The sequence below is a fragment of the Penaeus chinensis genome, chromosome 20, assembly GCF_019202785.1.
Source record: "Penaeus chinensis breed Huanghai No. 1 chromosome 20, ASM1920278v2, whole genome shotgun sequence".
Lineage (NCBI taxonomy): Eukaryota > Metazoa > Arthropoda > Malacostraca > Decapoda > Penaeidae > Penaeus > Penaeus chinensis.
The window spans coordinates 4,686,617-4,708,459 of record NC_061838.1 but is presented as its reverse complement, the minus strand read 5'-3'; the positions used below and the strand labels follow the sequence as shown (position 1 = coordinate 4,708,459).

Here is a 21,843-nt window from a genome sequence, read left to right as displayed (position 1 = left end):
ACACACCACACACAACACCAGATACACACACCACACACAACACCAGATACACACACCACACACAACACCTGATACACACACCACACACAACACCAGATACACACACCACACACAACACCAGATACACACACCACACACAACACCAGATACACACACCACACACAACACCAGATACACACACCACACACAACACCAGATACACACACCACACACAACACCAGATACACACACCACACACAACACCAGATACACACACCATACACAACACCAGATACACACACCACACACAACACCAGATACACACACCACACACAACACCAGATACACACACCACACACAACACCAGATACACACACCACACACAACACCAGATACACACACCACACACAACACCAGAGACACACACCACACACAACACCAGATACACACACCACACACAACACCAGAGACACACACCACACACAACACCAGAGACACACACCACACACAACACCAGAGACACACAACACCAGATACACACACCACACACAACACCAGATACACACACCACACACAACACCAGATACACATCACACAATACAAGATTACACACTACACATAGTACCAAATACACAAACAATACCAAATACACATCACACACAATACCAGATATACACACCACACATAGTACCAAATATACACACAATACCAAATACACACTCCACACACAATTTGAAATACACTCTCCACACAATGCCAAATACACACGGCACATGCAACACCAGATTATACACACAACACCAGATACACCACATGCAACACCAGGTACACACAAAGCTTAGTACTATATACACCATCCACTGCACCCACGTGTACATGTGCACAAGTACTCACACACATACATACTCACACACATACATACTCACACAAATACATACTCACACATATACATACTCACACATATACATACTCACAAACATACATACTCACACACATACATACTCACACACATACATACTCACACACATACATACTCACACACATACATACTCACACACATACATACTCACACACATACATACTCACACACATACATACTCTCACACATACATACTCTCACACATACATACTCACACACATACATGCTCACACACATACATGCTCACACACATACATACTCACACACATACTCACACACATACATACTCACACACATACATACTCACACACATACATACTCACACACATACATACTCACACACATACATACTCACACACATACATACTCACACACATACATACTCACACACATACATACTCACACACATACATACTCACACACATACATACACAAATACATACATACACACACACACACACACACACACACACACACACACACACACACACACACACACACACACACACACACACACCTCTCTCACCATTGCTATGCTCTACACTTGGTACATACAGTACATTTGCAATCAGTATTCACTATACACATGCTGCTCAATGCATTATATGTGTATGTACTGTTTGTTTGGCCTTGGATGCTTTATGAAATGGATGTAGTGGACCAAGACCCTTGTGTCAAGTTCTTAGAAATTGAGTCCCTTAAAAAAAACAAAAAAACAACAACAAATCAAAACAAATCTCATTGGTTTCAAATGCTTGAGGAATAGCCACAGTCATTCATATTTTGAATGGTTGAATGTTCATTGATTATCAAATGTGATTCAATAGGTTTTTGGGTTTTCATTGCAGTAACTAAATCATGTCTGACATGGCCTGTGATCAATTACTTTTGGCTTTTTGTTAAGTAGATAATTGAGAGCTGAAAATAGAGCTTGGCTCAGTTTATACAGTAGATCATTAATAACTTCAGATGGCACTTTGCTTTACGGATACATTGTTCATCAGTTTCTTCGGTGCTAATTTCTGAAAAAGTCAGTAATACAAGGATGTTTTTGTAGAATATTTATCCTATTTTGTATTTTGGTTTTAGTAGTTTTACTAGAATAGTTTATATAATTGAAACAGCAAAAATATAGCTTTCCTGATCAGTCATCGTCAGTAGCAGTGGTATCATATGTGATATCAGTGTTACATACCAGAGCTTCCTCTTCCGTTATGATCTTGCAAACAAAGCTGAAATTATTTATGAAAAGGGAAACTAGTTTAAAGCTTGAGGGATAAATAGGACTAAAATGTTTACATGTTGCAGAAGCAAATCAGTGGTGGAAGAGACAGATTTTTTGGATGTTCACTGAAAATCATGCAAGTCATGTATTTGGAAGCTGTGGAATGTAGTGTTTTAATTTTGATGTCAGACAACTTAAATAACCGAAATTAGTGAAGAAATCACGGAAATTAAAAAAGATTTCATTGATTGTTTTAGGGTTTGTTAGAGAGACATAAAATTTCTTTTGATGTATTAATTAATATAGGGTAAATTATGAAATTCATCAAATGAAACATTATGTAATGGTATGTGAATATGCTTGAAGAAGCTATTTTGTTTGACATTGTAAGACATGCATGTGCTCTGTTGCATAATATGTTACGACAAGCTTTGTCTAAATGATTTTTTAATTTATTGTTGATAGAGAGAATAGATGCATCTCTTTATAAAAGGTGAAAGGTGAATGAGCTTGTGTCTGTGTATTTACGTGCTAGTCAGGCATTTCCTGGATGGTTGTAGCCTTACAAGTGCAGCGAACGTATTTGTAATCCAGATAAGAGTGTCAGGGTTGAGAAACATGCTCAGCCATAGGAGAGACTTTCTCTGAATTGCCCACAACTCATGGTTGATGAATGTATCAGGCTGATGCTATGGTGTAGGAGAGGTAGTGGTGGTAGCCATGTGCAGGAGCCAAGGCATTTTAAAGTATTGGAGTATGAGTGCAGAAGGAGTAATTGGTTATGTGCATGCTTCCATATGTGTAAATAAGTAGTAACATTTACCTGCTTGTTTTCTTTTAGATTTCAAACTTCTTTTAAATGAAATGTATTTGACAGTTTTCATTACAAAGTAGAACAACTTTTTCCTAATATTTTGGATGTCTAAAGCTTGAAATTAGTCAAGACCTATGGTTTACATATCTATATATTTATATTTTTGTTAATTTCTATGTTTGAAATAGAATTTATTGAGCATTGCATATTTATGTTTTCATAAGCTTGTATTTGCAGATTTCTAACTCTGTTTTTCCTTTGCAGAAGAAGTAGCAGAGGATGGAGGAGGGGACGGAGGAGGAGATGGAGGTGGAGGGGGTGGGGGTGTAATATCAGAAGGTGGGGAGGAGGAGCAGATGAATGGAGATGCCCAGGAAGTGTCTTCATCCACCACACAACATGACACAGAAATGGATGAAGGTATGTGGAGAATTGCCAAAGTACCCTCTTTCTTCAATTCTGGTAAATTGAGGATATATATTGCTCTAGAGATTGTGTGGATTTGGGCATTTTGACAAAGTAGCCTTTTTCTTCAGTACTGGTAAATAGAGCATAAACATTGCTCTAGAGATGTACTTCCATGTGTTAGTGTTTGTGTGGATCAGGGTATATGTCTGTGCGTGTATGCATGCGTGTGTACATACACATGCGTGTATTTATGTGTGTTTGCTTATGTGTGCTTGTGTGTAATAGTGATAAAAGTATATGTAGTAGTCTTTGCAGCATTTTACTCTAATTATCAGTTGACATCGAGTTAACATATGGATGAATGTCCTCCATACAGATGACGCACGCTCAGAGGCAAAGTTTCAGTTCCGTGTCAAAGACTTCAGCAAGCTTAAGGACACAATGCTTTCACCGCCTTGTTATGTTCGGAATCTACCATGGAAAATAATGGTAATGCCTCGTACAAGCCAGTCACAAGACCGCCAACCACAGCGATCCCTTGGTTTCTTCTTACAATGTAATGGGGAATCGGAATCGACTTCATGGTCATGCAATGCAGTGGCTGATTTGCGGCTGTTGTCGGTGCGCGATGGTGAACCTCCCTTCACACGCAGTAAGTAGAAATTTGGTGCAGTTTTAATACTTTATGCTTTATGTTTAGGTGACAGTAGAACTTAGTAGAAAAGGTAAGAATGAGAATGAATATCTTCACAATACAAGAGATGTATTTGACTTGTTTCGATTATCTCTTCATCAGAAGAACTTGCAGGGATTGTGTCATAAGTTTTGGTTATTATTATATTTTATATTTTTATTGTGGTTATTTTTATTATTATGGTTATGATTATGATTATTATAATGAATATAATTATTATTGTTGATGTTTATTATTAGTATTTATAGTATTACAACAATGATAATAGTAATAGTGATAGTGATAGGTATTATTATTATTATTTATTTATATATTTAGTTATTTATTTATTTATTTATTCATTATTTTATTATTAATATTAATATTGATATTAATATTATTATTAATATTATTATTAATATTATTATTAATTAGTATAGTTATTATTGATTGTTCATATTGTTTGCTATAGTCACATGATTATAATCAGAGGATATCTTTGTTATATGATAATGAAAAGCCATTCTAATATGTTTTTCCATAGGGTCAATAACTAGCTGGCAGTACTTAATTTTTTTTTGTCGAGGATGATTTTGTATTGATAATGTCAATTGTTATAATAATCATTGAGAATATGCAGTTATATTACTATGATTATTATTATTTTTTTATTAATTTATTTAAATATTGCATAAGCTTATGGTATACAACATGAACCCTAACCAGACTGTTTATTTTTCAGAAATCCAGCATTTATTTTATAGTAAAGAAAATGACTGGGGGTTCTCACACTTCATGCCATGGAATGATGTACTTGACCCAGAGAAGGGTTACATCAAAGAAGACACTATCACATTAGAGGTAAGGAGATACTATTTCAGTATTTTGCTGCTGTAATGTGTGGTATTGTGTTCTCTTTATATTTAAGTGTTGGATATTATATAATGCATGTAAGTCGTTTTAAGTCTGCATTGTTGAAATGATTTGTCTTTTACTTGCAAGTATTTTACATTTTCAGAAAATAAGTAATCAAATAAAAATTCTGTAAATAACTTTTACTTTTATATCAACAGGTTTGGGTGTCAGCAGATGCACCTCATGGTGTATCGTGGGACAGTAAAAAACACACAGGCTATGTGGGGCTAAAGAATCAGGGTGCAACTTGTTACATGAATTCTCTCCTCCAAGTACTGTACTTCACAAGTCAGCTAAGAATGGTAAGCTATATATGTGTTATTGATTGTACATTTCTTGTGGGTTTTACTTTAGAAACCCATTTTTAATCTGTCTCAATACGTTTTTATGACATTTGCTAATGTTATTTTTAAGTTTTTGTTAAATTTAGGAATAATTAATAAAAACAACTAACTTTATCCCACAGGCTGTGTACAAGATGCCAACGGAGAGTGACGACTCGACCAAAAGTGTGGCATTAGCACTACAACGGGTCTTTCACGAGTTGCAGACGAGTGACAAACCAGTCGGCACTAAGAAATTGACCAAGTCCTTCGGCTGGGAAACGCTTGATTCCTTCATGCAGCATGATGCTCAAGAGTTCCTAAGAGTGGTGAGTGTTCCGTACATATTTCCTTAGTAGTTGTAAATTAGTAAAAACTTCTTGTGATTTTACTTGGGAAGGAATCACATCAGTATCTTGTAAAATATTTAGAACTCTAGCGGCTTCATAACAAACCACTCCATCTATGGAGTGTAGCTGTATGCTGCGACGACGTGCCAAAGTGCTATGAGCCGGGCATTCAGCTTGATGTAGCGAACTCCCACGCTCAAAGACGGTTTGTTGCCATTAATCTCCAGAGCGTAGAGTTTGTTTATTTTCTTCACCCGGCAAAAAGGGATTAAATTAAGGACTTTAGTGTCTCTTTTTACCATAAATACACTCTTGTTGAAATTTTCTATTCCATTATATTCGTGTAGAAGTAATTGATTAAGATGAAATTCAGTGTTAACCAGTAACAAAGAGATACTCATTAACCCCTTGGTGAAAGGTGAAGAACTAAAAAAAAAACTATATGCTCTGGCGATCAATGGCAACGTGCCGACTTTGAGCATGGGAGTTCGGTACTTCAAGCCGAATCACCGCCTTGGTGCGCGGCGGCGGCGGCGTACAGCTGCACGCCGCATTTCAAGCGATTTGTTATGATGTCAAGAGACGTGAACCGTTGTGAGGGGGTTAAATATATATGATGATAATAACTGACATTATATTTAAGATATTGCTTTTCTTATCTGTGTATGTCTCTTCACTTGTTTCTTGTCTCACTTCATTTCTCTTCTCTCCTCTTCCCCTCCGTTAATCCTCTCAGCTCCTTTTCTCTCCCCTTTCTCCTCCTCTCCTCACTCTCACTCTTTCTCTCACACACACACTTCTCTCCGCTCTCTTTCCTCTCCTTCCCCCTTCTCTGTTCTCCTTTCCCCTTCTCTGTTCTCCTTTCCCCTTCTCTGTTCTCCTTTCCCCTTCTCTGTTCTCCTTTCCCCTTCTCTGTTCTCCTTTCCTCTCCTCTCTTCTCCTTTCCTCTCCTCTCTTCTCCTTTCCTCTCCTCTCTTCTCCTTTCCTCTCCTCTCTTCTCCTTTCCTCTCCTCTCTTCTCCTTTCCTCTCCTCTCTTCTCCTTTCCTCTCCTTCTCTCCGCTCTCTTTCCTCTCCTTCCCCCTTCTCTGTTCTCCTTTCCCCTTCTCTGTTCTCCTTTCCCCTTCTCTGTTCTCCTTTCCCCTTCTCTGTTCTCCTTTCCCCTTCTCTGTTCTCCTTTCCCCTTCTCTGTTCTCCTTTCCCCTTCTCTGTTCTCCTTTCCCCTTCTCTGTTCTCCTTTCCCCTTCTCTGTTCTCCTTTCCCCTTCTCTGTTCTCCTTTCCCCTTCTCTGTTCTCCTTTCCTCTCCTCTCCTCTCTTCTCTTCTCCTCTCCTCTCCTCTCTTCTCTTCTCCTTTCCTCTCCTCTCTTCTCCTTTCCTCTCCTCTCTTCTCCTTTCCTCTCCTCTCTTCTCCTTTCCTCTCCTCTCTTCTCCTTTCCTCTCCTCTCTTCTCCTTTCCTCTCCTCTCTTCTCCTTTCCTCTCCTCTCTTCTCCTTTCCTCTCCTCTCTTCTCCTTTCCTCTCCTCTCTTCTCCTTTCCTCTCCTCTCTTCTCCTTTCCTCTCCTCTCTTCTCCTTTCCTCTCCTCTCTTCTCCTTTCCTCTCCTCTCTTCTCCTTTCCTCTCCTCTCTTCTCCTTTCCTCTCCTCTCTTCTCCTTTCCTCTCCTCTCTTCTCCTTTCCTCTCCTCTCTTCTCCTTTCCTCTCCTCTCTTCTCCTTTCCTCTCCTCTCTTCTCCTTTCCTCTTCTCTCTTCTCCTTTCCTCTCCTCTCTTCTCCTTTCCTCTCCTTTCTTCTCCTTTCCTCTCCTTTCCTCTCCTCTCTTCTCCTTTCCTCTCCTCTCTTCTCCTTTCCTCTCCTCTCTTCTCCTTTCCTCTCCTCTCTTCTCCTTTCCTCTCCTCTCTTCTCCTTTCCTCTCCTCTCTTCTCCTTTCCTCTCCTCTCATTTCCTCTCCTCTCTTCTCCTTTCCTCTCCTCTCTTCTCCTTTCCTCTCCTCTCTTCTCCTTTCCTCTCCTCTCTTCTCCTTTCCTCTCCTCTCTTCTCCTTTCCTCTCCTCTCTTCTCTCTCTTCTTCTCTCTTCTCTTCTCTCTCTTCTTCTCTCTTCTCTTCTCTCTCCTCTTCTTTCCCCTCTCCTCTCTCCTCCTCTCCTCCTCTCCTCTCTCCTCCTCTCCTCCTCTCCTCTCTCCTCCTCTCCTCTCTCCTTCTCTCCTCCTCTCCTCTCTCCTTCTCTCCTCCTCTCCTTCTCTCCTCCTCTCCTTCTCTCCTCCTTTCCTTCTCTCCTCCTTTCCTCCTCTCCTCCTCTCCTCCTCTCCTCTCTCCTTTCTCCTCTCTCCTCTCTTCTCCTCTCTCCTCTCTCCTCTCTTCTCCTCTCTCCTCTCTTCTCTCCCCTCTCTTCTCTCCCCTCTCTTCTCCTCTCCCCTCTCTTCTCCTCTCCCCTCTCTTCTCCTCTCCCCTCCTTCTCATCACGTCTCTTTTCTCTTGTCACCATTCTTACCCTTGTCTCCTTTTTTTCCCCCTTAATCTCAGTCTTTTGTATCTGCCTTTTAACATAAATGATTGTTAATGTTTTATTACCTATTTTTGTTTCTTTTGCAGCTGCTTGACAAATTAGAAACGAAAATGAAGGGAACCTGTGTTGAAGGAGTGATTCCAAGGCTCTTTGAAGGCAAGACAGTGGTGAGTTATGGTCGATCCAAGTCTGTGCTTTGAAATGGAGGCTTGTGTAATGCTTTATTTTGGATGTCATAGATGAGTCTATGTCTTACATTAATGGCTAGATGTCTTTTGCATTTGAGAACTAGCTGATGGTACATTTTTTTTTTCCTTTTTGTCTATTTCAGTCTTACTTCAAATGTAAACATGTAGACTACACTTCGTCAAGAACGGAGACCTTTTATGACATCCAGCTTAATATAAAAGGAAAGAAAAACAGTGAGTACAGTGTCTTTTATGGTGCAGTAACCCAATTTTTGAAGATTATTTTTTCTCCCAAAATTTGTAGCAATAAAAAAAAAAAAAAAAAAAAAAAAGTGTAACCAGGTGTTTGTTGTTGCTTGCTTACAGGGTTTTTTCTAAATTGAATTTTCATTTATCATAATATTTTAGCTTTCATACTCCCAAGTTGTAGCATGATTTTTTTTTAATATAATTTAAAATGATTGAATTTTTAGATTGGAAATAATTTCCTTTCTCTTTTTTCATCCCTTTCAGTTCTAGAATCTTTTAAAGACTACATTAGTGTAGAAACGCTGGAAGGTGACAATAAATATGATGCTGGTGAACATGGTCTTCAGGAAGCAGACAAAGGTGTCATATTCCAGAGCTTTCCCCCGGTTCTTCATCTTCATTTGATGAGGTTTCAGTATGACCCCATCACAGACTCAAATGTCAAGATAAATGATAGGTAAGAAAACTTCTTTTGGTATATCCGGATTTATGGCTTATGAGATGAACATTCAGTGCCCTTGCATTTTTTACTCTTCTCATGTATGAATTTCAGAAGGAACGTTTTGAAATTAAATTAGATTGATAATTATTTTGAAAGCTCTCTTTGTCAGTATGCTCTTAGTTAATTGGGTTGTCTATTATTAAATTGTAATAACTTTTGAAATCTCCTGGTAATTACAAGATATTTGCACAGTTATGTGCAAATATCTTCGTAATTTATTCCTTACCAGAATATGTTTATATCTTGTATTCTTTTTCAAATGTTCAAAAGTGGAGATTAACTAATGCCATGCATTTCTTTTTCATAGACAAGGTCTTAGCTTTAATTAAGTACATCCAAGTGTGGCTGTTGATTGTGCCTTTCTTCAGTTTTTGTTAATTTAGAACTCCACTTTCCAGATATGAGTTCCCAGAAAAGTTAAATATGGACCAATTTCTTCAAAAACCTGAATCAACTCCAGCTACATATGTGCTCCACGCCGTCCTAGTACACTCAGGGGACAACCATGGCGGCCATTATGTTGTATTCATCAATCCAAAAGGGGATGGTAGGGTAAGTATCAGACAATTTTTTATCTATTCACTTATTTAAAAAAAAAAAAATGAGGACTGAAAATATTGAAAGCATATTCTGTAATGTATATTGATGTGAATTTCCCACATTGATAAGTATCCCCCTTTTCTTATGACCTCAGTGGTGCAAATTTGACGACGATGTAGTGTCAAGATGCAGCAAGCAAGAAGCCATTGACCACAACTTTGGTGGTCATGAGGATGACCTCAACCTTACGGTGAAGCACTGTACAAATGCTTATATGTTGGTGTACATAAGAGAGTCGTGCCTGAAGACAGTGCTTCAGGAGGTAACGGAGGAAGATATACCGCAGGAGCTCATAGATCGACTACAGGAGGAAAAGCGGGTTGAGATGATCCGCAGGAAGGAACGCAATGAGGCCCACCTCTACATGAGCGTTCAGGTAAGAGTTTTGGGAATCTATTGGAATTATGTGTATTTTTATTCTCTCTTTCTTTCTCTTCAGCTAGTGTTTCTCCATGCTACCTCCCAATACTTTGACCTTATTCTTTGAATATATATTTTCCTTATATTTTATGGAATTCAGTCAAAGGAATTTATGCCTAGATGTGTACTTATATCATGCTTATATTTACATAAATGGTAGAATCATATATTAATATTCATGTCTATTTATGCACATTTTGATATCTGATATAACATGAAACTTGCTGGTTACCAAAATCATGATATTTACAGGTTGTTTTAGAGGATGCATTTTCTGGGCATCAAGGTAATGATCTCTACGACCCAGACAAGGTCAACTACCGAACATTCCGGGTGAAAAAGTCAGCCACACTCCAAGAGTTCCTAGAACAAGTGGCTGAGAGCCTTGTAAGTATATTCATTTGAGAAATGTTAGTTTGTCACTTAGCATACAGTTACTGTTGTCTTGTAATGTTATTTTGCTCATATTTTTAGCAGGAAATCCTTGAGCATCATAAACTGTGTTGATTCTGGCAACGTCCAGACACTGGGCGCAGGAGTCTGTTATGAGTAATAGAGCTTCCTTCTCCATGTGCTCTGGCATGTTGCCATGCGTACAGACGTACCCCGCAGACCAAGCAGTATGTTATAAAGCTTGTACGCGTGACCCGTCCATAAAGGGTTAAGTTGTTTGATATTAACATGTTGGATCCAACTGCCTTATCACAAATATGTGGGGATTGGGCTTACTTGAGTGGTGACACTCGTCTGGGTATGTGGCTTGCATTCCTGGCCTGCATGGACACTCGTGTACAGTATCAAGATTCCTTACCACCATTATGCAATGTTATGATTTGATGAAGCATAGTTTGATGCAGAACAGGTACCATCATCTTCAAATATTCTTGTTGAGTGATTTCATGGCACTTGTGGCAAGACTTCCTTGTCTGACAACCTAGAGTCATCGACTACTAGGATATGTAAAACTGTGTGTGACTTCAATATTCTCACTGCAAGCATGTACTGACTGAAGGTTCTAGGTCCAAAAAAAATCCTGGATCTTGGTCCTTGTCAAAGAGACTTCAAGACCCAGTGCATTCACGGAGTGATAGTCAGTGACAAAGTAGAGTGTCTTCTTGAGGTTGAGGTAAGCTGTAAGCTTCCCACAACCAAACTCACTATGGCAATTTACAATGACTTGAAGCATTAAGATACAGTCTGTTATGGACTTGCCAGGAGCAAATCTATATTGCATGTCTTGGGTGATTCAGTAGGTGGTTTCTGAAGTATCTTGGACGGATGTGAACCAGAACCTTACCTAGTATGCTGCTGCAGTCCCATTGGTTCCTTTTCCCCTTCCAAAGGGGATGACCATGTCCATCAGCAGAGATGGGGAATGATACCAAATTACCTGTTCTATAGAATGCCATAAGTACCTGCTGCTTTATCACTCTTTCTCCTGGACTTTACCTCTCTAACATCTTTGAGGGTAAGTGGTTATTCACTGATAAGTGGATCTGGCACTGGGATCATGATGCCACTGACTTCCAAGCTAACTGTTGTCAACATGATATAACTGCTCAAAGTACCCAGCTCACATATCCAAACATGGCCTGAGAAGATTTTGCCACTTGAGTGGACTGCAGCCACCTATGAAGAGAGCTTGGAGTTTGGCTTTCTCTGTGCTTGGTTGGTAGATTCAAAATTATTACTAAGAAATGACCTTCAACTGTAACCCCACATTCATGGTGCCAGAAATTTCTGTGTCACTAATTCTGGTGACTTCTCGCAACCATTTATCCTTTCTGCTGGGGTTCGCTGTATACAGCAGCCTTGCCGTTCAAGTCATGATGCCTATAGCCATACCCGTTGTGATGAGTTGGTTTTTCATGGTTATAGGTGTGCCCGGCTATAAGATATTAATCGACAAGGTACCTAATATACTGTTCCATGTCCCTTCTCAATGATGTGATGTCCTACACAACAGGGAACAGTGTAAATCCCAGTTTCCTTTTTTTTTTTTTTTTTTTTTTTTTTTTAAGTGGACCTTTAGGGTAGCTATGAAAAATCTTTTGTCACCCTAACACTGAAGTTGGCACTTCAGTAGATCCTATAGTTCTGGAGTATCCTTCATCAAATGCAAACAAGGATGTGGTCAATCTGGCATGGGTTTTAAACCCTCAATCTCTGGGACCTAGCAAAACCATGGGGCTGGATACTGCATCAAAGTTACACACTACAGTGCAAATATGTTGCCAAGAACTGCCAAAGGCTGAAGTCTTCTAGAGATGTGCATGGCTACCCCCTGAAGATGGGGAACATCACAATGGCCCCAAAGTATTAATGTAGGTGTAACCACACACACTGCCATGTCCTTTCACACCTCAGAGGACAGCCATCTCCACTGTCAACCTCTTCAGTTATCTTGGTAACAGTGATAATTGATCATCTTGCTACAAAGAGCGACTGTTGCAAGCCACCTTTGCAATCTATGCTGACATTGGGGTTTCCTTGGGTTTTGCCCACAGGCTCACACAGGGTGGCAGCCACTGGAGTGCACATGGGAGAGGTAACTCCTGCTCTCAAACTGCATCCTGGCAGTCACTCTCCCAACAGGACCCACACCCTGCCTCACATACTATTTGGGAGAGGTGGTAGCCCTCCCAGGAACACTGTATATTAAGGGAGGTGGACATTGCCTCTCCACAACTACTCTTTAACCCCAGGGTGCTTCGTGGCATTAGTTCATGTGAAGCCAGGGCATTTTCACACCATGGCTTGATTCTGTACCTCAGTGACCTGCTACTCAGAGATGTTACTGTAAATATTCTGTCTTAGAATTTATTGTAATATTTTGTATTATTAGATAATTTATAATAATTTTATAATTTCAGAAATATCCAGTAGAGCAAATCCGACCATGGCCACTAAATCTCCGGACCAACCAGACCAACAGACCGACGCTCTTAGACCTTGAAACAGAACTCCACAAACCTTTATCAGAGGTGAGGTTGCATGCTGGATATGGTTCAAGCCTACGTCTCTCTGATTTTTACAAGCAATAGAAATTTGGGAATGTTTCATGGTATATAAAAATTTAGATCTAAAAAAAACCCTGAATAATTGTTATTTGTGTATAGATATAGATATTTAGAAAATGAATAGATTAATAGATTAGATAGATAGAAAGTGATAGAGAGTCTGTTTGACATAATTTTGAAATTTAAAACTGATTTCATAATTTAAAAAATATATATTTTTAGCAAAAGTACTAATGATCCACTGCCTTTCAGATAAGTGATAACAGTAACCCATGGACGGTATTCATGGAGACAGTGCCTCCAGACTCGGGCCTGAAGGCTCTCACTGCCTTTGACAAAGACTCAGATGTTCTTCTTTTCTTCAAATACTATGACCCACGACACAAACGCTTACATTATTGTGGACACCATTATATGCACATCTCATTTAATGTCCGTAAGTACATCAGCTCTGAGATTTTTGGACTGTTTGTCTGTCTTTTATTAGTATGCTTTGCAAATGATCAATAATATTTTGAGTTCTGTGGTTATACAATCTTGGAACCATTGTCTTTAGATTGCATATGCATTTGATGGCTTTGTAGTGTTCAGGCTGTACTTTTGTGTGTCATACACCTATAGTCAGTATCATTGTATAGGTTTGTGTAAAATTTATTCTTATTTTTTTATATACATCTTTTATATCGTGTATAATATATATTTAAGTGATTGATTTGTAATTGATACCTTTTACTTGCCATGGAGCAGAGGAGTTGGTACCGCTGTTGAACGAACGTGCAGGACTGCCACTGAGCACAGAACTGGCGCTCTTTGAGGAGATCAAGCCCAACTTGGTGGAGCGGCTGGCTGACCTTGACCGCCCATTAGAGAAGGTGAAGAGTATAAGAGATTAAGACTAGATTTCCCTTAGTCTTTTGATTAATCTAAATTTCCTTTCCTTCCCCTTTTTTTCTCTCGGTAGAAAAATATTTAGATATAAGTACACTCCTCTATATAGATATATATATTTAATTAGTGTCCCCCTTTCTTGGATATATCAACTCAGACAATTGTACAAACATAAATGTTATGAGTAAGTAAAGTGGCCTATGTGTGATATAAAGTATGTAGGTAAAAGAATAACAAACTATCTTCTGTTTTCAATATGCATTTGGCATGCTTTATTTTGTGTTCTTTTGCTCCTCCACACATTTATTTTTTTCAGGTTTGACGGGGCTGTATTTAGTCAACTTCTTGAGCCCTTAATTTTTATTTGTGGTTTGATAAATATACTTGCTCTTTTGTTTTAAGAAGGCCATAGAACTAATTCCCCAATTTTAAACTAGTAAAATTATATTCTCTCTCATATTTTGAGAGTTCTGTACTTGTGTACATATTATTAAATGAGTGTTTCTTAGGATGGCTTTATATTTACTTAATGGGGATATTTTTGATCTCTTATTAATGTTATTCCATTAATCAGGTGTTAGATGAACTGATGGACGGTGACATCATAGTGTTCCAGCGAGACGACCTTCTGGACGATCCCAGCCTTGAGCTTCCGTCCTGCCGCGACTACTTTAGGGACCTCTTCTTCCGGGTGGAGGTTTGTCTTTCTTTTTTGTTCTATTTTCAGTTGATGTAGTTGTTTAGTAACCCATTCATGACAGCATCTTCTGGTGTCTTACCAAAACACATGCCAAGGTGTCTGTTGAGGCAGCTGCTCAAGAGAAAATTTATGGGTGCAGGAAACAAATTTGTCTGGCTTTCTTGACTTTGGTATAAACCATTGCTTAGTAAATGAGGCTAAAAAGGTTTGCAATATTTTTAAAGGGTTGCTTATTCCTAAGGACCATAGCTGGGGCTAAACAGATGAACATCACTTTAATGTGCACAACTCAGTGCAACTTAGATATGCCTTCATCCCAGAATGACACATGGTCAGCCATGACATGATAGAATGTCACCCTAGATTAAGGGTGTTAAAGTGGTATATGTTGGATAATATTTGTCTACATAGACGGAAGTGGAATGGGAGAGGGAATATTGGTTAGAATATAAGAAAATCTCTTGAGATTAAATTTTAGATGAAATAGAGGTGATTATTTTATACTTTAAAATATATATTTTATGATGATATCACAAATGGGCAGTCAAGGGACGATAGGGAAATGCAATGGGAGACAATTTAATGCCTCATATACGGAGCTTGCAGTGAGGTTTAGGGCAAGGAACATTAAGGATTTAAATATGTAAAGTTTATTTTTCTTATTGACCCACCATCTCCTCTGCAGGTTACATTCTGTGATAAGACAGTCCCCACGGACCCAGGGTTCACTATGGAGCTGTCCCAAAGGATGAATTATGATCAGATGGCCAGAGCTGTTGCTCATCGTCTCGATACTGACCCGTACCTGTTACAGTTTTTCAAGTCACAGAGGTATGTGTTATTTTTCATGTTGTCATTTTTTGTGGATTGTTTATGGTGAAGACTTCTTAAATATTTTAAATAGTAAAGTTATTCTTGATATTGTTTTCAGTGTTTTAAAAAGAGATGCTTCATTTTTTACATTATAGTTTTTAAAAGGCTTCAAAATTTCTGTGTTAGGCCCATGTGTGAGTGTGTGTGTCTGTGTTTTATGCTTTTGATTCCTTATTGTCATAAGAGAATATTTATCTTTCAGTTACCGAGATGGGCCAGGCAACCCAGTGAGATGCACCTACGAGGGAACCCTCAAGGATATGCTAGTCTGCATGAAGCCCCGGCACCCTAAAAAAATATACTACCAGCAACTTAGTATTAAGATTAATGAATTAGAAAATAAGAGGCAATTCAAGGTGAGTAGCTATTAGCACCTAAAATCAGAGTAGGGCATTTGTCATTACCTGCTATGTGTCCACACTGGAAATCTGCAACAAATATCAGCCTTTGTAATAATAAATTCAAAACAATTAATGAGAAAGGGTATCACCTAAATAATTTTATCATGCCTTTGCTCATGTATGATTTACCTGCAGTGTATGTGGCTTGGAGAACGTATGAAAGAGGAGCAAGAGTTAGTCCTGTATCCAAATAAGAATGGCACAGTGGCAGACTTGCTACATGAGGCCAGAAAACAAGTCACATTATCTGAAAATGGATCTGGGAAACTGAGGTAAGTAATGGCAAGAATAGAGCAAGGAAGCCTATTGATTCTCTGCAATATATTGAAAGTAAAGTAAAATTTGAATATGTAATATATATATATGTGTGTGTGTGTATATATATATATATATATATATATATATATATATATATATATATATATATATATATATATATATATATATATATATATCTCTGCTCTTTGAGTGTATATTAAGTTTTAACTGAGTTGCATATGTGTATTCTGTCTTGACTAAATTTGGTTTTGGTTTCCAGGCTTGTAGATATTTCCTCGTACAAGATCGCCTCGACGCCACCAGAGTCCATGAGTCTAGATGCGCTAAGTACGGCAGGAACGAGATCGTATCGCATTGAAGAAATTCCCCCCGAGGACCTTCATGTCGCTGAGGATGAGATGCTCATACAAGTGGCACATTTCCACAAGGAAATATTTTCTACTTTTGGTATCCCGTTCCTCTTCAAGGTCAAGCAAGGAGAGCACTTCTCTCATGTGCGGGATCGCATCCAGAAGAAGCTGGATGTGCCAGACAAAGAATATGAAAAGGTATCCATTAATAACTTATGTCATGGCTTTCCTCATGTATCGTAATATACCTAAATGTGTATTAGGATGATAGTCAATAATGGATGGCAGTGAGAAGGAAAATAGGGGTAGTCATTTTATAGGAAAACTAGAATTAATTTTGTCTGTGAAATTTTCATCCTTTTGGTATGTCTCTAATGACCTTCTGATTCAGATGTGATTATCTGAGGAAGCACTTTTAGAAAGAAAATTAATGTATGAGATAACAGTTTTTTTGCCATTTTTATGGGATTGGTATTATTGACCAGAGGGAAGGGTAGGTTGATTTAAATAGAAGTAGTAGTACATATTGTAGAAATGAATCTTGCTCTACAAACATACTGTATTTGTGTCTGTCTGTCTGTCTGTCTGTCTTTCTATCTCTCTGTCTGTCTTTCTATCTCTCTGTCTGTCTTTCTATCTCTCTGTCTGTCTTTCTATCTCTCTGTCTGTCTTTCTATCTCTCTGTCTGTCTTTCTATCTCTCTGTCTGTCTTTCTATCTCTCTGTCTGTCTTTCTATCTCTCTGTCTGTCTTTCTATCTCTCTGTCTGTCTTTCTGTCTCCCTGTCTGTCTTTCTATCTCTGTCTGTCTTTCTATCTCTGTCTGTCTTTCTATCTCTCTGTCTGTCTTTCTATCTCTGTCTGTCTTTCTATCTCTGTCTGTCTTTCTATCTCTCTGTCTGTCTTTCTATCTCTCTGTCTGTCTTTCTATCTATCTCTCTCTCTGTCTGTCTGTCTGTCTGTCTGTCTGTCTGTCTGTCTGTCTGTCTGTCTCTCTCTGTCTCTCGCAGTCTGTCTCTCTCTCTCTGTCCGTCACACACACACACACACACACACACACACACACACACACACACACACACACACACACACACACACACACACACACACACTCTCTCTCTCTCTCTCTCTCTCTCTCTCTCTCTCTCTCTCTCTCTCTCTCTCTCTCTCTCTCTCTCTCTCTCTCTCTCTCTCTCTCTATATATATATATATATATATGTATATATATGTATATATATATATAGTTTCTTTTAAGTATTTTCTGTGTGTTTTTAATTACATGATTTCTTTTTTCAGTACCGGTTTGCTATAGTTGTAATGGGAAGACCAACATTTATCACAGATGATGAAGTAGTTAACCTACAGGAATTCAAACCCCACCCTAACCAGAGTAAGAACAGTTCTTGCCTATTTTTACTTGATATGGTTCATAAGAAACACTTCAGATACAGAAACATGGATATTTATGTGAACTCACATGATTTACAATGCAAAGAGCACCTCTCATGATTTTTTTTCTTCTACAGCCTCCTTGCCTGCCAAGCCATGGCTTGGACTGGAACACGTCAACAAAGCTCCCAAACGCTCCAGATACAACTACTTAGAAAAACCCATAAAGATATATAATTGAGGCAGAGGATAACCATAGGAACATCAGAACATTAAAAAGAGAATTTACCAACCAGTAGGGAGAAAAAGAGGAAAAAGAAGAGGGTGTTGACCTCCCTGTTCCCATGTGTGGTGTTGGTGCCGTGTGCTGTTCTGCCTTGTGTGGAGCTGCCGGTTGACCATCCCTGACCACCCCCTCCTCGCCTCTTCTCATACACAAGCCTTCACAGTGGTGTGGGGCTGCCATGTGCATGTAACGTGGGGTGTCAGAGAGCATGTGCGGAAGGTGAATGTGGCTGTGTAGTGTAGCTATATGCACTTGTCATGAAGCTTGACAGTTTGCTGTGTTCCAGAAAGGGGTACAAGTGGACACTGTCGGAGATAATGTGGTTTTCTTTTTTTATTGTTATTATTTATTTATCTTTTAGAGAGAACAAACTACTAGAATTTCAGCACGATATTGAATGCTTCGTGAAACTAATGATATATACAGCTGCCATGGCTGAAACTGAAGGCATTTCTTAATGGTTGTTGTCTGACATTTTAAATAGATTGTGTAGGTAATGAATGTGCTTGAAGGCATTATTCGACTTGTAGCCACAATGTTTTATAATTCTGTGATAAGGTAGCTGCATCCGTGGAGGTGAATAATGATTATGCATTACACTGAACAGCTGCATTGTATTGCAAATTACAAGTCAAAAGTTACAAGGTCAAGAGTTGTCACTTCTCGCCCTACATTCACGAGATCTCGCACGTCCTTTTTTAAGAACATGATAAACAGTAGTTCTGCAGGAGTGGGATTCAGAATGGCAAAAGGAAAGTTCGTAGGGCCGATGCATAAATGAGGATATGAAGCAGTGGTTACATTTGATTTTTTACCGTTTGGTGGTGTTTCTGTGGTGTGACTTGCCGTGGTTATGTAATCGCATTGTTTACAAAGCCTTGAAGAAAACAAAAAAAAGTATCAACAAAGCTTGCCAGAAAAAGTTTTATTTGAGGAACCAGATTATGCAACCTTTCATAGCCTTGTGTAATGTTCTACTTAGCCGGTAGGCAAGGAATTGTCGTTCAGCTCTTCTAACCTCACTTTAATGGAATTATTGGTCACTTACAAGGGGCAGCTTCATGGAATGCCTATATAAATGTATCTGTCAAGTCCTATATTCAACCCCATGTAGCTTTAATCACCTTGGGAAAAAAAGTATTTCATTATAATGTTAATGTAACATATTTACTTTAACTTTAAACAATGAAGAAATTGTAGCTTATCTCATTTTAGGCACTATGCTAGTTTCAGGGACATAATAGAAGTGAGTATCCAAACTTTAACAGTGTTTTTACAGTGAATGTAACATTTTTTATTTGTTTTGTGCAGAATGAGGTACATTTAACTCCAGAACCTCTCTATTATGCTCTGTATGGGTTGTTTTGCTCTTATTATAATCGTCTCAGTGACCCACATAATAATATGTGTCCATCCTTAGGAACTTGTGGGATTACCTTCGTATTATTTTATTTTTTTCCAGTGTACAGTAGTGCCTTAATTTCAGTCTTTTGAGTATTTTTCCAGAGAGGAGACCTTTTTTATTTATATTGTTTTGTTATTTTAATGTGGTTATTTATCTGTAAAGACTTCACGCTTTTAATAAAGCTATCGTGTGTATAGAGTCAATACACAGCTGTATCTACATCTCTTAAAAAAAAAAAAAAGAAAAAAAAAAGGAAAAAAAATCAAGATGTATATTCCACAGTCACACACACCTCATAGAGAGAGTAGGAATGAGTATGTGGTAGTCTTATTCAAAAAGAAGGTACTGAGGCACTGCAACGGTGGAAATGTGAAGGGCAGCACACCACACCACCACCACATCACCATCACCATCATGTTAACACCACTGACACCCCTCCAACGAGTTAATCCCCTTAACTTCCCCTCCCCTCCCCTCCCCATTTCCCTTCCCCTGACCCTTCACTCCCTCCCCTTCCCATTTCCATAGACACCCCCCTGCCCCTCCCTTTCAAGTCGCTCCTCCCCACCCTCCTCACCTTGCACCATGACTGTGATACTCCGGCAGTGATCCATTCTGTACCAGCTGCACTTTGGGTCTTCATGTAATGGATCAGTCAAGTAAATAAAAGGGAAAACTTCAACACACCAGTTTTATGCAGCATGAGAGATGTACAGGTTTAGACTTTAAAAAAAAAATTAATACTTACAGAATTTATAATGGAGTACCATATAAAAAAGATTATCCCCCACTATCCCTCGTTTCATTTTTTGAGAATATTTAAATAATGACATGGTTATTGAAATTTCATATGACAGATTTAAGGAGTCAATGTTATTAAGAATAAATACTGAAACCCCAGCTTATTTATACAGTTTCATTAGTTTATTTCTATCACATGATCGTATTGTTGTATATTAGGATTTTGTGACCGCTGTGAATGGTTGAGAGTATTCTTGGGTCACTATGGATGATGCATTTGATTAAACAAGATTTTTTTTTTTGTTTTCTGTACGGTGCCCCCTCCCCCTCCCCCAAGTGATTTTTGTTATTTATTTATTATTTTTAAAATTTCTTTTACCATTCTGAGTGCTGTTACCCACATGTTGCATTATCACCTAATTTGGTGCATGGACATGAGTCGGTAGTGTCAACTTGGCCCCCATCCTCTTTTCTCATGTGGGTGTAAGGGTTAGACCAACCCATAGCTTGCCTGCATTTTTAGTTTGTGTTGGGCAGCTGTGAGCACTGTTGGGGCACCTCAGGGCACCAGGGGGCACCACCTTCACCATCACCACCGCAGGGAGGACCTCGGCACTAGGTCTTGATTTTTCATTTTTACCCTCCCTATATTTCTAGGCTTTCATATGCTGTACAGTTGATGAAATTAGTTTTATTTACGGGTGTCCATATTACAGTTTTACAGAGAACATGCTTTATATGCCCCCATAGGAGAGCAGCAAAATGAGTGAGTCTTTTGGTCAAAGGCGTACCATTGCTTTCATGGACACTTTTTAGCCAGACACAATCTGTACTTCTGTTAATAAAAGTAAATCAATCATAAGTAATAATAACGTGTAAAAAGATTCATGATCAGTGTGTTTTTTAACCTTTATAATGATAAAAGACCTTGTGGATTGTGATCCACATTTGTAAATTGTTTTTTGTAATTTTATTGATTTGATATCAAGAAAAATTGCTTCGTATGATATAAATTTTGTAGGCTGATTGTCTACAAAAATGTCTTTGTTACAACAGTTGCAATAACTATTACATCATAGGGAATATTGAAGAAAGAACACTTGATTTGTTGTATTTATTTAGCCAACATATATGGATGTATGATATTGATGGAAAGTTTTTAAAAGAATATAGCTATGTATAGTCACTGTTTATTACTTCTATTTGGAGTTATTCTTTATGCTAAGAAAATATTTCTTTTCAGTAGCGTAATGTAAATTCATTATGACAAACAAGTACAATCTGAATTTGTTGAATATGTTACCGGCATAATATATGTATATACTCCAACAGTGGGAGGTCTTTAATGGTTTTATTATTAGGTTGCATATGATTAAAGTATTTTATGTGCTTGATCTTTATTCAAGAATGGTGAACAGGATGAAATAATTGAAAATGTAGGGTATGA

General features: G+C 38.4%; 1 protein-coding gene across 2 annotated transcripts in view; it reads left to right on the top strand.

Annotated features, from left to right (window-relative positions):
* The window catches only part of LOC125035766 (ubiquitin carboxyl-terminal hydrolase 7-like), a 30,870-nt gene extending 9,585 nt beyond the window's left edge, over positions 1 to 21,285 (top strand). The window contains exons 2-22 of one of the 2 annotated variants that reach the window (XM_047627975.1): positions 3,202 to 3,357; positions 3,722 to 3,997; positions 4,761 to 4,879; positions 5,092 to 5,235; positions 5,400 to 5,585; positions 8,193 to 8,273; positions 8,438 to 8,528; positions 8,808 to 9,000; positions 9,444 to 9,597; positions 9,740 to 10,021; positions 10,318 to 10,452; positions 12,939 to 13,049; positions 13,338 to 13,521; positions 13,833 to 13,957; positions 14,548 to 14,670; positions 15,359 to 15,504; positions 15,749 to 15,902; positions 16,083 to 16,219; positions 16,486 to 16,774; positions 17,872 to 17,965; positions 18,102 to 21,285. In XM_047627975.1, coding sequence (XP_047483931.1) covers positions 3,202 to 3,357; positions 3,722 to 3,997; positions 4,761 to 4,879; positions 5,092 to 5,235; positions 5,400 to 5,585; positions 8,193 to 8,273; positions 8,438 to 8,528; positions 8,808 to 9,000; positions 9,444 to 9,597; positions 9,740 to 10,021; positions 10,318 to 10,452; positions 12,939 to 13,049; positions 13,338 to 13,521; positions 13,833 to 13,957; positions 14,548 to 14,670; positions 15,359 to 15,504; positions 15,749 to 15,902; positions 16,083 to 16,219; positions 16,486 to 16,774; positions 17,872 to 17,965; positions 18,102 to 18,205 — 3,284 coding nt within the window. In that variant the 3' untranslated portion in view covers positions 18,206 to 21,285. Of the gene's footprint in view, positions 1 to 3,201; positions 3,358 to 3,721; positions 3,998 to 4,760; positions 4,880 to 5,091; positions 5,236 to 5,399; positions 5,586 to 8,192; positions 8,274 to 8,437; positions 8,529 to 8,807; positions 9,001 to 9,443; positions 9,598 to 9,739; positions 10,022 to 10,317; positions 10,453 to 12,938; positions 13,050 to 13,337; positions 13,522 to 13,829; positions 13,958 to 14,547; positions 14,671 to 15,358; positions 15,505 to 15,748; positions 15,903 to 16,082; positions 16,220 to 16,485; positions 16,775 to 17,871; positions 17,966 to 18,101 lie in introns of both variants that reach the window. The other variant, XM_047627974.1, reaches the window with a different exon arrangement.
* Positions 21,286 to 21,843: the final 558 nt, after the last annotated feature.